General features: G+C 36.8%; 1 protein-coding gene and 1 long non-coding RNA gene across 2 annotated transcripts in view; one reads left to right on the forward strand and one right to left on the reverse strand.

Annotated features, from left to right (window-relative positions):
- The first annotated feature begins 224 nt into the window (after positions 1-224).
- The window catches only part of LOC134847996 (cullin-4A-like), a 44,658-nt gene continuing 29,133 nt past the window's right edge, over positions 225-15,749 (forward strand). The window contains exon 1 of the mRNA XM_063865326.1: positions 225-465. Within this exon, the coding sequence (XP_063721396.1) occupies positions 291-465 (175 nt within the window). The 5' untranslated portion in view covers positions 225-290. The remainder of the gene's footprint in view (positions 466-15,749) is intronic.
- Positions 3,419-7,733, reverse strand: LOC134848448 (uncharacterized). The gene is made up of 3 exons (XR_010162939.1): positions 6,998-7,733; positions 4,096-4,332; positions 3,419-3,921 (listed from the first exon to the last, which is right to left on the reverse strand). It is a non-coding gene; the product is annotated as an uncharacterized LOC134848448 (long non-coding RNA).

Genomic DNA, 15,749 nt, shown 5'->3' on the forward strand with positions numbered 1-15,749 from the left:
ATTTTAAAATAAATTTGAAAAGTTCAAAAATTCTAATCTATCAATTCAATGAATGAAAAAGCGTATTTGTGGCAACCCATCTGTCAAATTTTGTACCCACCTCTCCGCTTTTCCCCATAGAAGTAATCAAAGCAGCGTGGGGACTAGAATTTATTTTGTCAACAGTCTAGAGCTATAATGGAAAAAAGCCTTATTTATGACAGAAAAGATGACATTTCAGATGAAAATGTTGTGGCGATGGCAATAAAATATTGTTTCAACGTGGCTGAAATTCATAATCGGTGTTGGAAATGACAACAATGATTATGGAGGTTGACAACTCATCCAGTAGTCCCAACACCTCTAGTCCCCTTCCTATTCCTCTCTCGAATTTTTCAGCTGTGTCCGTTCGAAATGGATCCCACAGCTCCCTTATGAGGAAAAACGGAACGACTGCAAAGAAGCTAAACATCAAGAATGCAAAAGGTAATTTGTTTATAGTTTGTCATTATTTTCTGATTTCAAAAACTTGTCACAAACGGAGTCAGCTTGATCACAGCTGGTTTTTTTATGCTAAATTCGGTTGATATCTGACCATATTTCTAGAGGGTGAGAAGACTCTTTCTGCTTGAGATGGGATTTATGTGCGAGGTTATAGAGTTGAGTGGCAGATTATGGATGATCCAAGGATTAGTTAATATTACATGAATATCCATACACACGGTTAGATTCAAACATAGTCTCCAAAGAAAACGCTGGTTTTTCTCCAAGTCTTGAATAACAGTTTTTTTGGCAGTGGCGATTTTAAGTGCTCCATACTTACACTAGCCAGCGTAGTTTGTTACTATGACTCTACTCCCCCCCCCCCCCAATTAGCAAATAAAAGCTCATTTGCTAGCTTTTCACGATCTGTAGCAAATGAAGTTTCATAGCATCTGGTCTTGTTTTATTTGTGACTAGTTTTTGATGATCTGAAAACGACCGTGGGACAGTTGTAAGGATGTGAGACTAAATTACTGGTCAGACGTTGAACGCCGCTCTTAGCACTAGTTTTATATTTATGGTGACCTTTTTCTGCATAGCATTGGCAATATATTAGCATCTATAGATGCAACCTTGATGGCTAAAGATAGCGAAGTTTTAAAAGACCATGTCTCAGATGCGGGAAGGTGAAACTCCAAATCTCGAGATTACAGATTCGAATCCGACAGCAAAACTTTTACTCATTCGAGGCTTATTTCTTTTAATCTTTTTTCAATTTATAGAGTTGCTTTCTTCGTTTTCTCGCTAGTATCTGCGAAGCGCAGCTTCGACTGTCAAATTCAAGACTAACAAAGATACTTTTAATTTTCATTTAATTGTTTCCTTGTTACCCTTGTGATAAGCAAGGGTATCACAATCGGGTACTAGAATTTTTTCCCGTAATTACCTATGTCCATCGGACTCAATTCTGGACTCCTTCACCTCTTAGTCCTCTTTGCAAATCCTACTCCTCTTGGTTGAAAACATTGAGCATGGTTGATTTTGTTATTTTTTTTTATTTTGCATAGCTAGTGTTATAGTATGAACTATCTTTTTTTCCAACTTAAGTCGCAAATTTTGATGCGATGCAATTGTTGCGACAAAATGTGTTCATTTTGTAAATGTTCATTTTGATCCAGTTATTAAGTACAGCCAATGTCAAGGATAATAACAGAGACTAATATATATCAAATATCACTTTAGCTTCAAGGTATCATGGATATGTCGCGTAGAGGTAAGGAAAGAGACCAGCAACAAAATAAAAGGATTCGAACCTGAGCAGGGTCGGATTTTTTTAATGAAATTTTTCCTATACTAGCTAAAATGCGTCCGCTCTATAAATTGATGCATGTTTGTGGGTAAATTTCTTTTTCTTTCAAATTGACTGGTACTGCTAATGCGTCATTGGCTTGCTTCACTTTGCAATTATGTAGACTCATAATTGGCGTGCGTCACTTAAGAAATTTTTTAAACTCAAAGTTTTGCTCATTCAGTTTTTCCCAGTAGCGTTATCGGGCATATATTTGCTTGTGTATGCGAAGTTCAACTTCGCCTCGGACTAAAAATTTGCTTTTTATGTTGGTTGTGATTTTACCATTTCGAGTTTATTATTCGCAATTGAATGTTATCTTGACTCAAATTTGAATGAAATTTTTCGGTGTTTCCTATTCTGACTTTTGAGAGCAAGTGTTTTGCATTAGGATACAAAATTTTATCCCCGTTCAAAGTTTCGTTCGCAGGCCTCATCCTCTAAGGCTTAGGACTCCCAATAGACCTTGGCTCTAGCAGTTATTATTTTAATATGTCTGCCCCGTTTAGTTGTCAATTCTATATGAATTTACTTTTTGGCCGTGTTTGAAAAATTGCAAGCTTCAATTGTGTACTTTTTTCGCCTGAAAGATTGGTTCAACTTCAACAGTTTCGAATTTTATAAAATATCTGGGAAGAATTTAGAACTTGGAATTTCAAAAAGTTCCGAAGCTTTTTTATTTGCTCTTATTTTAGAACTAACACTGGCTTGTACGGGCGTCTGCCCTAGTATTTTCGGCTGTGTATCGTTTCAAAAGTTTTGTTTCCTAGCTAATTTAACGCTAACATTTTTCTTGAATTCGTGTCTCAAAATGAACTTTGCAAAGGCATGAAAATTTTACTCGATTTTATTTTGTACTTTTTTCCGAACCATTGTTTCAACTTGTTGCATTCCGTCTAACTTTTGATCGGCTTGATTTCTATGCTAATTTTGTGATACATCTCAATTGTTTCGAAGCTTTGCTTCGCCTCTGTGTAATAAACTTATGATAAATTGTTTTCCGGCAGATAAGACTCAAGAATCACGATTGATCCAGTAGCGAATGGGGGGGGGGGGGGGGTTAGGAATCATTTTTGTTCACCTAAAAAAATCTTAATAAACCCCTCCCCAGACTTCCACCCTCATCTAGAAAAACCTAGATCCCCGCGTGATTGGGTCCACAGATTCTCCTGGATTGGTAGAATGACCATAGGATCCTGAGATCGTTTCCAGGTGTCTGTTTGGCAAAATTATTTCTGTATGAATGTAATTCTACCTCATTGATTATAGAAATCCATTGAAAAAACTACAGCATAAAAACGTATTCTCATTCTTCAACTTGATATAATCATTCAAATAGGACAATAACTCGTACTCTAAGTTGAAATATTTTATGAAGTTAGAGATTGAGTTTTTTGCAGTAATTTTCAATCAAATTTTTTGCTAAATTGTTCTGTGATCTGTTGTTCCCAAGAATTTAAAAATTATTAAATTGAAGAATTTCAAATTAAATTATAATTGAAATATAACTCTTTTTCTCAAAGAAAACTTATACGAAAGAAAGTTGCAATGCTTTCGTATCATCAATTAGCAACTTATTCATGCAATTGAGATTTGGATTTTGTGCTTCTAGCTGTTCGCAGTTTCTTTCGTATAGTTGATGCCAAATTGGCATCATTTTTGGTCAGAAAATCTAAACAAAGTTAATTATTAATTATTCTCAAATCCCATTCAAAAATCTAACTAACCAAAATTGCATCGTTTTTGACCGATGAGGTTGTTCAAGGTCACCGATAATGTCAACATCTTGGCCTTAACTTGATAGGTTTTGTTAAAATTTTCTTTTGATGTCTCGAATGGGAAGCGTCACGTGTGTTTTGAACTGGTCGTTGGTTTTCAAGAGCAACAAAATATAGAGCTTGACCAAAGTGTCGACAAGTTCGGACAAAAGATAGCTTAACAGTAGACACACGTCCTCTATTACTGATATTAGGGGATTAGTGTCTTGGCATGAAGACGTTGCTTTGATGATGTTGAGTTCCGACAACTGGAAACGAAGCTTGTCGCTGGAGCAAACAGCCCGGCAGATGTAGTTGACAATTAGAATAGGGCACACGATTCGAATGAAAGACCTAGGAGAAAAAAAAACAAAAATCGAATCGCCTTTTTTCTGTTCAAAACTGAGCTAATGATATGAGATGAGCAAAGTTAGGGCAAAGCACTCAATGGGGAACTAAATATTTGGATGTTTTAAGCTTTTTTCTTTTTCCTTGTTTACTTTCGAAAAAAATGACCAATTTTCTGACCTTAGATGTGAGACGTATTTTCGGTCGCGCCTTTGCATTTGCTCACTGTTAGTAGGGGTGAACTCGATAAGCATACAGTGTTCCTCCGATTCCATCGAGGAGCTAGACGAAGATTTCGTGTTGCCGATGTTAAGAAGAATATTCTTGGCAGTTCTTCGGTAGTACGTGCAGATCAAAACTAACGTTGTGATGTAGAATGCATGCCATACTAACATGTAAATTACCCACAGAATTAGTCTAAAACAAAGTGAAAGAAAGTATGATAGGTAAGATATGTGTCTGATTATTACAGGCGTGTACGGGTTTTTTTTCTAACCTAATTCGCAAATAAAATTGTTCATTGAAAGTGGAAAGTGTTCACTTATTTGGTTGCACTTTTGCTATAATTACTATCTAGCATGAGAATTTCATAGCATTTGTTTTCTACTTTATTTGTGACTAGCTTTTGTGATGCATTAAACGTGCGTGGCTGAGTGGTTAGTGCGTGAGGCTTTTTTCCGGTTCCCCTCTTTGTTTTTTGCTGAAACTCATTATATGAAATTCGTTTTAGAATGACTTTTCATCTTAAAAACTGCAATAAAACATGTCAGCGTGAACAAGTGAACAAATTTTTATTCCATATCGTAAATGAAAAATACCGTGTGAACAATTTATGAACTTTTTCATTTTGTATTTTTACGAGGGGGGTGGGAAGCTGGAAAAGAGCCATGCTCTAGGTTGCAGTAGATCGCAGATCGAATCCGAGACACAGCCGAATTTTTATTAACTCGAGGCTTATTTCTACTTTTTCTCAATGCACTGTATAGAACAGACATCTTGTCGTGTTCTCGCTAGTCGTGTTCTCGCTTTGTCGTTTTCTCGCTGTAGAACAGACATTTTGTCGTGTTCTTTGTGAAAAATTTCTGGGGCCTACAAAAGAAACCAGGTTCACTTATTTATTTTTGCCCTTGAGATACCCCGGTTCTTTGTCTACAGAATTCAGCTCGTGAGATGTTTTTTTTACATGTTGACATCTCAGTCTCGTGAAAATTTAAATTTAACTACCAAATTGTATATATACTGACTTTCTCAATATCATGAAAATTCCTGTTTTATCAACAATTGATATTACACTCTAGCCATTATACAATCTAACTCGCTAGTAAAAGTACTCATTTGGTATTGTTGCCATAATCACGATCTGCAGTATGAGAAATTTGATTGTGTCTGTTCCCTGCTTTATTTGTCCGTAGTGCTTGCCGATAGTTAAGCGTCCGTGCCTCAGAAGGAAGGACGTGAGAATCCAAATCTCGATTTCACTGGTTGGAATCCGACACAAAGAAAAGTTGTACTAACACGAGGCTTATTAATTGTATAGAGCTGTTTTTTCGTTTTCTCGCGAGTGTTTGTGAAGCGCGGCATCGCCCCTGTGTTGCGTTTGCAATTATAAAGTGTTTGTTTGATTTATGTTGTTTGACTTTTTTGTTTTAGCTTGGCTAGCTGCCAAGCTAATTTTGTGTTGCATCGAGAGCTCCCAAATATTTGTGGCTGCTAGTAGATGAATGTATGCGTATGCTGCATACGTGCAAGCTATGATAGCCAAATAAATAACTTCAACTTTTTTTGCTTTGTCAGCGTTTTTTTAAGACTTCTGGGAAAAATTTTACTTCTTTTCAGGAAGTAGACTTTTCCCGTTAACAATTTTTCTGACAAATTTTAAGGAAATTGACCATTAGTTGTCATAAAAGCTCAATATCGCAGGTTATCAAGATCTCAAGGTTGAGTTTCATTGGTTTGTATAGAAATTGAGTTCTTTTTTTGGGAAAACTTGATTGTCGGACAATGGTTGTTGTCGTAATTGTTTTTGATTCAAACTTTTCCACTAAAATTGAAAGTTGTTCTGTAATGTGTAAGTATACCAACTCTGATTTTGTATAATTTTTTCTTTTTTTCTCACTCAAATGGTTTCGGTTTATGTTGAGTCGCCTTATATTGCGTCGTTTTAAGAGAAAAAACATTTATACATTGGTCATATGGTTCGTTACGCTATGAAAAGTTTTTAGAGTTACCAGGTTATTTTCTTGCTAGTGTTTGCGAAGCGCGGCTTCGCCCCTGTGTTGCGTTTGCAATTAGAAAACGCTTTTTTAATTTATGTCGCATTGCAATCTACGGTAGTTAGTTCGTTTCCAGTTTTGACCTGGTTTTTTAGTTTGTCTGATATCTATTGTTATTTGTAAATTTTCCGGATATTGAATAAGTTTTTCTCTCAATCAAATGGTTTTGGTACATGTTTTTTTGGGCTAGTTTCCTTAGTTTCAAGAGAAAATTTTTTTGCCTTCTGATACTTAAGGGGATAGGGTTTAATCGCTCAATAGAAATATTTTTGACAACAATTAGTTTTTTTTTGTTTTCAGCTAAACAGGCTTCTACCCAAGTATTGTCGGCTAAGTAGCCGCTGGGTACACGAAAATATTTTAAATGCTGGTGGCTATGTTTTGTGGCTAGCTTTCCGAAATTAAATTTTTCTTTTTCAATTTTTTGAAGAAACCTTTTTATTCTTTTCGTTGGGATTTTGAATTTATCGCTTATTTTTATTGCTAGGTTGAATTGATATGCTTGCTTTGTATCACAAGCGTTGCGAGGCTCAGCTTTGCCTCTGTGTAAGTGGTAGAGATTATGGTTCAAGAATGCACGCTGTAAATTTATCAATAGTTTTTTAAGGAAAAGGCCGCCGTTTTTGATGTTGCGTTAATAAGAAAAGAAAAGCCAGTCGCATCCTAGTCATATCTCCGTTCACGCTGATTTGTCTTTTTTTTTGCAGTTGAGAACCTTGAAGTCATTTTAACCGCATTCCGTAGCTCTGATTTCAGGAAAAAAGGAGAGGGACTGCAGAAGAACCGGGAAACTTTTTTGCCTAATTTACCTAATTTTGTTTCCCATTTGCATGAACTGAAAAAGCATTGTAATCGCGATTGTGATGACTCCACCCAGAATAAAAATAGCGAGATATTTGAGACTTTTCCATTCGGAAAACAATGTGTAACAATAGTTGGAACTCCTATTGAAACTGTCTCTATATATGGCCAGTAGCAGAAGAAGAAAGTAATACATTGAATCGCAGTAGAAAATTCGGACATTTCCATTGAGTGCGAGAACAAAATTTGGCCAAGCATCATGGTCAGTCTGATTGAATTTTGCTGTCGATTGATTATCATTGTCACCTGTATTTGCATGGAAATGAACATATTTGTCAGTACTGACAAAAACGCGACCAGTGATTAGAGCAACTACACTCGAAATCAGAACACCGCATACTAAGGTGATGATAAGCTGTTGGTCCGGAGCTAAATGGGAGCTACGGTACCGCTTGCTGCAGTAACAAAATAGTATATAAGAGAAGACAATTATGCCGAATAGGGAAAGCAAGTTGTTATAGCCCACAATTATGAGAAAGAAGTATTGGTGGAAAAGATAGCAGATTTGGTTGAGTCGCCAGTAGCTGGCTGATTTCCATTGGAGGGCGGCAAGGACTTCGAAATAAATATCTCCATTAGTTTCCAACATTTTGGACTTAATTCGTTATGATATTTGATGAAAAACGAAAAACAACACCTGAAGTTGCAATTGGTCGACAATGGTTTGGTCAATGTTCTATGATATGCACGGGCGTTTCTGTTTAATCAAATGATCTCTCTTTAGAGGTAAACATAACAAAATGTGAAGGTTAAATGGAAACTTTTGTGTTTAGTGAACTTTGCAGTCGATTTATGTAGTTGTTTTATTTGGAACTTTTAGTGTTACGGTAAATAATGTCTCGCGCTGATAAGTCATTCGAAAGAAAAAATTCAGCTTTGGCTTGTTTCGCTCAAAATCAATATTTCTATATCTTGAACTGAAACTATTTTGATTCAACCTGATGGATTAGAATTAGCCAATCAGAGGATCAACCGTACAGTTCCCCCCAAAATTGATTTAGGGGGAGAAAATATTGTTTTTTTTTCAGGAATTAACTTTGGGTATAGCGTATATTTATGCAAAAATAAATTTTTACGCTTGCGATTAGCAAGCGTTATCAAATCTGAAGACTTTTTCTACAGAATCTGTTTTTTTTTCGGTTCAACTGCTGTCTCTCAAAGATTGTCGGCCTTGTTTCCGCTTCGTAAGTTTTGCTCAGTTGCTAATTTGAATATCAAATATCTTGCCTGCCATGTTTTCCTAAAATTCCTGTTTGATATAAGAATGTATTATGAAAGTGTATGGGATTTTTTTTGTTTTAGTTTTTTTTGAAACGCTTCGGAAAATTTTATCACTTTTTGCAAAAAATAACTTTTTCTCAAAAACTTTCATACCGTTGACGTTGCTCTATCATGAAACCTTAATTTAATTGGGAATTAGAGTTTCTCGTAAAGAAAATTTCTCTCAAGTAAGTAAGAAGTTGACGTTTCTTTACCTCTAACGATAAAGCCTTTGCGTCGGGGCTCTATGGTTTAGGGTTTGATTCCCGGCTGCACCTTTCGCTTAAGCATAGCTTTCGCTTAATTTTGTTTTTCTCTTGAGTGGTTTTGTCTGATATGATCTGGGCCTATTTACCTTAAATTGTGTCTTCTAAAGAACGAAAATAGATTATTATGCTTTTTTTCAAAGCATGGGGCGTGAAAACGTGAGTTGAAAACCATTAAGTTTTATGGCAAAATTGTTTTTTTTTGGCTCAACGCGCTTCGATACAAGTGTTGAAACTGATTCTATCTAATTCTATGCTTTTTTAACGCTGCTGTTTTTTTCGATGTGTTTTTTCCTCCAAATGATCAGTTTTTGCTGGAAGTTTTTCATAAGTAAATCAACATTTCAAACACGCTCAACGTGCCGAAGTATAAGAGTGCTGAAATGGTACGTCGGTTCATAGCGAAATATTTAGAATACGTTTTTGATATCTTTTTTCTAATATTCAAAAGCAAAGCTTAAATCCTTATGGACGCAAGATTTTAGCGATTTTACTTGAGGACAATGGTTAACAAATTATTAGGGGCGTTGGACATTTTTCAAGCAAAAGGCCTGAAAGTTCTAGAAGCTTTTTTCAAGCCGAACTCTGGATTAGTTTCTACTTAGGGTCTTTATTTGGGTCAAATGGAAATATCCGTACAGCAAGTCAAGGGAAAGGGGCACGTCACAGCGAGGCAGCTCAAGTCAAGACAGGGTAGCGCAAAGCAAGAGGTAAAGGCAATGCGAGGCAGCGCAAAACAGGGCAGCCTAGAGCTAGTAAGGGCAGCGTAAGGCAAGGCAAGGCAGAATAGTGTTAGGCAAGGCAGATCAGGCAACGCCTTGCCTTGCAGCGCAGAACAGGGCAGCGTAAAGCTAGTAAGGGAAGCATAAGGCAATGCAGAGCAGTGTAAGGCACGGCAGATCAGGGCAGCGGAAAGAAAGGCAGATCAGGGCAGCAAAAACAAAGCAGGGCAGCGCAAAGCAGGTTAGGGCAAGGCAGGGCAATGCGAAGCAAGGAGGAGGGCAGGGCGGTGTTTGGTGAGCGGAAGTATCGTAAAGCAAGGAAAGGCAGCGTAAGGCAGGGCAGCGTAAGGCAAAACAGGACAGTAATGGAAAGCAGGGCAACCCAATAGGAGTGCCAGGGCAGCGCAAGGCAGAGGGGTACGCTTAATTAAGTGGGGGCAGGGCAGCGCAAGGTAATGTGAGGCACGGCAGTGTAAGGCAAGGGAAGACCTCTTATGCAAGGCAGGGTAGCGCAGTGCAAAGAGGCGGAGGACAGGGTAGCGCAATGCAAAAGGTGTAAGGGCAGCGCAACGCAATACACGGCAGCGTAATTCAAGGCAAGAAGTGGCAGCGTAGTGCAAGGAAGTGCAGTGTAAGGCAAGACAGAAACGCTTAAGAGAAAGCAGGGTAGCGCGAGAGGAGTGGCAGAGCAGCGTACGGCAAGCAACGTATCGCACGGCAAAGAGGGGTAGTCTAAAGTAATTAGGGGCAGGGCAGCGCAAGGTAAGGTGAAACAAGGCAGTTTAAGGCAAGGAGTGACTGCGCAGCGCGAGGCAAGGGGCCGGGCAGGGCAGCGTAAGACATAAACAGAGCAGCGCAGTGCAATGAGGGACAGCTGAAGGCGGGGCAGCAGCGCCAATCATGGCAGCGCAGAGCAAGGACGGACAAGGCAGCGCAAAGCTAGGAGAGGAAGGCAACGCAGAGCAATGAAGCTTCTTAGTCCGAAATCTGAAAAATTTTGAAATAAGTTTTTATGTTTGTCAAGTTGAGTATACAGAATGCCCTGAAGATTCGAGAAACATTACTTCGATTACATTTTCAACTTATTATTTCAAATCTAAATTTTGGACGCGCGCTTGCATGCTAACGATTGTTTTTTCTATGCTTGCGATTCTTATGCCAAAATTAAGCCTTTTTTTCCAGGAGCTCTGAGTTAAGAAGTTATGGACGAGTTTCCGAATGTTTATTGAAAAAAGTCACAAAATTAGTTTTATTTCGTGGTCGAGTTGGTTCTCCTGGTTGAATGCTAACAGAGGTCTTGCTTAGGATTGCAATTATAACGCCATAATTCAAATTTGATGAAGTTTTCAGTTAATAGGATATGGATGGCTTCACAAATATTTCAAAAGTTTCTCAAAACGTTCAAAAGTAAGTTTGAACGAGATTTTTTTTACTGGCACTTGAATGCTAATTGGGGTGTAATTTTTTGTTGCGATTCCAATGCAAATCTGGGTGGTCCTCCAGTTGCTCGTAGTTTAGATTTGGACGATTTTACGAATCTAATAAGGAAAAGTGCAAACCAATGTGCATGATTCTGGTTGGAGTAAGCGTTGTCTGTTTAAGCAATCAAATTTTCGATCTTGGGTGCGCCAAAAGTTTTTGCGGCTTTCTCGGTTTGGAAAAAAGTGGTTTTGTTTTACGGTTCCTGATAATAAAACATCAAAAATACCCAGGGTAGGCGTTTTTAGGTTTTTTGGAGCTGTTTACTGTTCTCATTTCTGAGTCTCTTTTCTAGTGACCACTAACGATGGTTTGTTCAATACTTGTTTGTTGTTGGCCGGAATAACTTATTTTTTTTCTGTTACGCAATGAAACAACTGAAATTGAAAGAACTGTACAAAGAACAACTGGAAAAATTTCAAAATTGATTTTCTCATGCTCATTTTTTTGCTTTAAAAAGTTTTAATTTCGCGCCAATGGAATCAAATTTAACTTCAACTAATTTTGCGAATGGGTTCTTGGTTTTGATTTAAAAATTTCATTGCTTGCCGGGAAAAGTTTTATATTGATGATAATCGCTTCGTTATAAAAAAACTTGGAATATTCAAAAGGTTGAGCAATTTGTCAGCTTCTATGAAAGTTCGAAATTTTCTGCGAATCGATTCACGAAATTGAAGTAACTAGAGAAAATTCGAAGTTACAGTTCATGACTTGTTTTCCAAGAAAAACTCCGACTTCTGGTGAAGCGATTTACTATACATAATAAATTCAATACTTCTGAAAATCATCGCTACTGCGTAAAAAGCCTTCTTTTGCCAATTGGTCTAATAAGGTTAAAAAACCACGAAGTTTTGAAAATTTTCCTTGCTCGAGTGTTTTGATTATAAAAAAGTTTCACTTCTGAGGCAGGTTTTACTTCCCACTAATCTCAATCTGTACTGAACAAAAACGCTCCCAGCGGTAATCGAACCCATATATCTACTTTTTTGTCAAATGGTGTAGCCACTTAACTGAGCAGTCTGTAAAAACTGCAATAGTGAAAATTTTATAACCCAACGGAGAATTCTTAATTGTAGGCATAGGTATGGGGTACAAACACATGAACAGAAACCGGTCAATCTCGTTAAGATTTTCACACTAAGTTCGTATAGTTCTTCTTTAATCAATTTGCAGACTAGTTGGTATAGTGTCTAAAACTTATGTCTGAAGTCCTATAGGCTCGAGTTCGGTTCGCGGTGGGTACCAGCTTTTATGCTTACCTGAGTTAAATCAGTTGCATCTGCCACCTTTTGTAATATTTCTGTTAAGCTTTTTGATATTATAGAAAAAATCTTTTTGGTGTGTAGGATTAGAACGTATGACAGAAGGCAAGCACGCCGAGAAAAAAAAACAGTTCGTAAGAGGTAGACCAAAATACGTTTCGTGCGTTAGCTTTATTTAAGATCATTAACATGAAACAATGATAAAATCCATCGACTTGGGTCGATATAAGGTTCCGGGAGGGGGGGTCGTGGTGAGGGGATGCACATTCCTCTAATCCCAAACTACATCTTCAAAAACTCTACGGAAGTTTCACCGCCCTTCTTCCGGGCATCAGAGTAGAGCTTAGCCCACTTACAGCCAGCAATGAATGTGTGATTTTTAAAGAAGAAAGAAGGCTTGTTTCAATTGTATCTTAGTACAATTGTTTTTCTTAAGTTAAGTATTTTTTAAGCTTTCTGTTCGGCGTGTTCATCTATTTTTATTGGCAAAATTTTTTTGACAAATACTTTAAATTAAAAAATAAACAAGGCACTTTAAACGGAGCAGCAAATCCTAAAGGGCTTACGTTATGTTGACATTTGGCTATTTTTGTCGACAGTTGTATCGTTTTTTTTAATACTAAGGTTAGCCCCATAAAAATGGCGTTTTTGGGTGTTCACTGAGCGGCAAGGTCAGATTTAGTTGTTACGTTTTCTCCCATTTTTGAAATCTTCGTAATTTTTCTTAAACCATATTTTTTTGCTGAAAAAGAATAAGCTCTATATGTTTTGAGTTGTAAAACTTCGGTAAATTTTCGATGTCACAGAATATTAACCAAAAAGGCCACTATATCAGTTTGAAATTTCAATTGACGGTAGCAGAAGCTGATGTTAATTCTGTGACAAAAACCACAGGCTCGTAGTACATATTTCTGTAAGGCCGCGGCTCACACCATTTGCAGAACACCTTGCGGAAGTCGCGCCAGGGCTGAAGTAAGGTCAGTTTGAACTCAAAATTGGTGCGAATGAAAAATACGAAGTGAAGTTTCAACAGCGTGTCAGTTAAAGCACAGCTGATTAGTCGAGATAGGCTGACAATTTTTAACAATTCGGTTTTTCCGAAAAAGTGACCAGTAAAAAGTGTCGTAGAAGTAATTATGATCCAGGTGAGGTAATAGATACTGAGAAGTGTTGAAATGAGAATCATATATAGTCGTATAGTCTCGACGTACTGTTTTTCCTCTTTGAGGTAGACGGGAGAGTTATCTATGTCATCCATGTTTAGTTCAACGTATTGTAGTTTGTCATCAAGAGTAGCCGGTTGATATCAGTGCAGGTAGCACAGAATGTTACGACTTATGTTTGATATATTCTTGTCTATCAGCTTCAGAAATTTTCGTAAAACGTTTCAATTTTAATTAGTTTTTTTTTCCAATTTTATTCTTCCCTCTTCGTTTCCTCAGTCGTGATTCGAACAAATTTTTAAAAAATGTCAATTAAAACCGATTTGAACTTTGTGCTTTTTAGTCCGATTTCGAGTAGAACGAAACTTACTCCAGGAAACCTAGGTTTTGAAGGATATTTCCGTGAATAATATTGAATTTTTTTTATAATTCAGCAACAGGGCAGAATGTAATAGGGAAACTACTAAGAACTTTTAGACTTTATTAAGAGTCGATGAGTGTAGTTCAGTTTCATATATAGGTCATGATCTTTTTTTCTGGCTCAAATTAACTTTCTCGCGGTGGTTTTCTTATTTCTTTTCAAGTTCAGTTCATTTCCTTTTAAAAAGAAGGCAAGCTCCAGTATTGAACAGTAAAAATTAAAAATCACGAAAAACGTGATTGACTTCTAATTTCGAAAATGGAATTTAATTATCAGATATCTCAGCGAAATATAAGTTTTACCGATTGACCCAGTTGTCTCAAATTGGGTGAATTTTATCAAAAAAGTGTCAACCGTTAATTGTTCCAGAAATTCAGAGAAATGTAAGGCCAGCTATTTTTTTTGTCTTGGAAATTCAACATTAAAAATTTTTTCATAAAATAAGTCTTTTTTTTTCTGTTTATTTGCGTTAATTGCCTTTTCCAACTGTCTGTTGGCTATATTTGCGGTTTGATTTAAAACTTGCTATTAATTTTTTTCCAAGTCGAAGTCAACTTACACGCTTCAATAACAAAAGGTAAAGGTGTAAAAAATTCGGTTGACGTTTAGGTGCGATGAAGAATTGTACATAAACTTTTTTTGATGAAATTTTTGGGAAATTAAAATCTGCACGGTGATTTGACTCTTGTAAGAATATCGGAAAAAATCCTTATTGAATATCGGAAAAAATCCCCCAAAATAATTATAAAGGTTGTGAAAAATAACTGCTGCTGAAAATAACATTAATAAATAAATTAAATAATTATAAAAAAGTTGTGAAAAACAACTGCTGTTGAAATAGATGCTCCTTGTAGAAAATGAAAACTGGTGGTCTTAAGAAAATTGACACTTTAATGTTCAGCTCGATTTTAAACTTCTTCACTTTTGATAAATTTGCATTGGGAGGATTTAGGGAGGTAAATAAAAATCCGCAACTTAGCAAAAATCATAGATCTGCCCTTAATTGTTGATATTTTTTGAATAGTTGAACTAAGGACCGGTGTCGCCGCTTTCAGAAGAAGGGTCCAGCATGCTTTCCTGTGTGAACCTTTTCAGATATTGCTCCTCTTCATTGATGTCATTCTGAAGTTTTTTCGCCGTTAAATAATGAAGTCTGCAAATGACTATTATGCTAGTTAGAAAATAAATATGATGAATTATAATAATAGCACAAGCTGATGTGCTTTGGGTTGTTTCATCATCAAATAATCTGCCGCATACCAATGATTCTTTGAATGCTATAATGAATAAACTGACCGTTGTGTAAAGTGCGCAGTACCCTAAAATGGCATAATGTGAGAATATTTTGACATATTGACGGATCGGCTTACAAGAAGCATAAAATCGGAAAAATGATAAAAGTAAGGCAAGAAAGTGTAGAATGTCAGAGCCGAAGAAAACTCGAAAATCCATCAATAATGAGAAAAGGAAATGGTTATTGGTTTCGTCCCAAATAAAACCGATAATTTCGGTTATGACGTTGGTCCAACACGAAAGCAGTACGCCACAGCATATTGAAATGATGATGTAATAATCTTGGGCGAAATCTTTTCGGAACGATTTGCGATAGAAATAGCAGAAGATAATGTAGGTATAGGCTATGGCATTTGGTAAACCGTACATTTTTATCGAAATAGCGTACTATTCTGAACTATTTCTGCAACAACAAGGTATTGTTTTTTTTTTCAGAGACTACAATTTTTGCTCAGCTATTTGATAATGAGTCTTTTAAACGGTATCACGTATTTAGCGGTTTGTTGGTTCGATCACTTCAAGCGAAGGAAAGGAACTATGGATTAGCTAGTGTATTTTCCACCCAGTCTAACGTACCTCCAGGAAAAATTACAGGGGTTCAAGTGTGGAATCATATTAAAGCCAGTTTTGTCATGATTCGGTTTCAAAAAGTATTTCAAAAATTGTCTAGTGCCGAAGAAAAATTGGACTGAATAAATCGGTTTTCAGACTAAATTAGACAAAAATTGAAAAGATCCACATTTTTTTTGCTTTATTTTCCTATTCGTCCTTAATCAGTCTGGTCGGACCATTATGTGTTACTTGCTCTACAGTCGGCACAATTTTCTCCTCATG

This window comes from Symsagittifera roscoffensis, chromosome 6 (assembly GCF_963678635.1).
Source record: "Symsagittifera roscoffensis chromosome 6, txSymRosc1.1, whole genome shotgun sequence".
Lineage (NCBI taxonomy): Eukaryota > Metazoa > Xenacoelomorpha > Acoela > Convolutidae > Symsagittifera > Symsagittifera roscoffensis.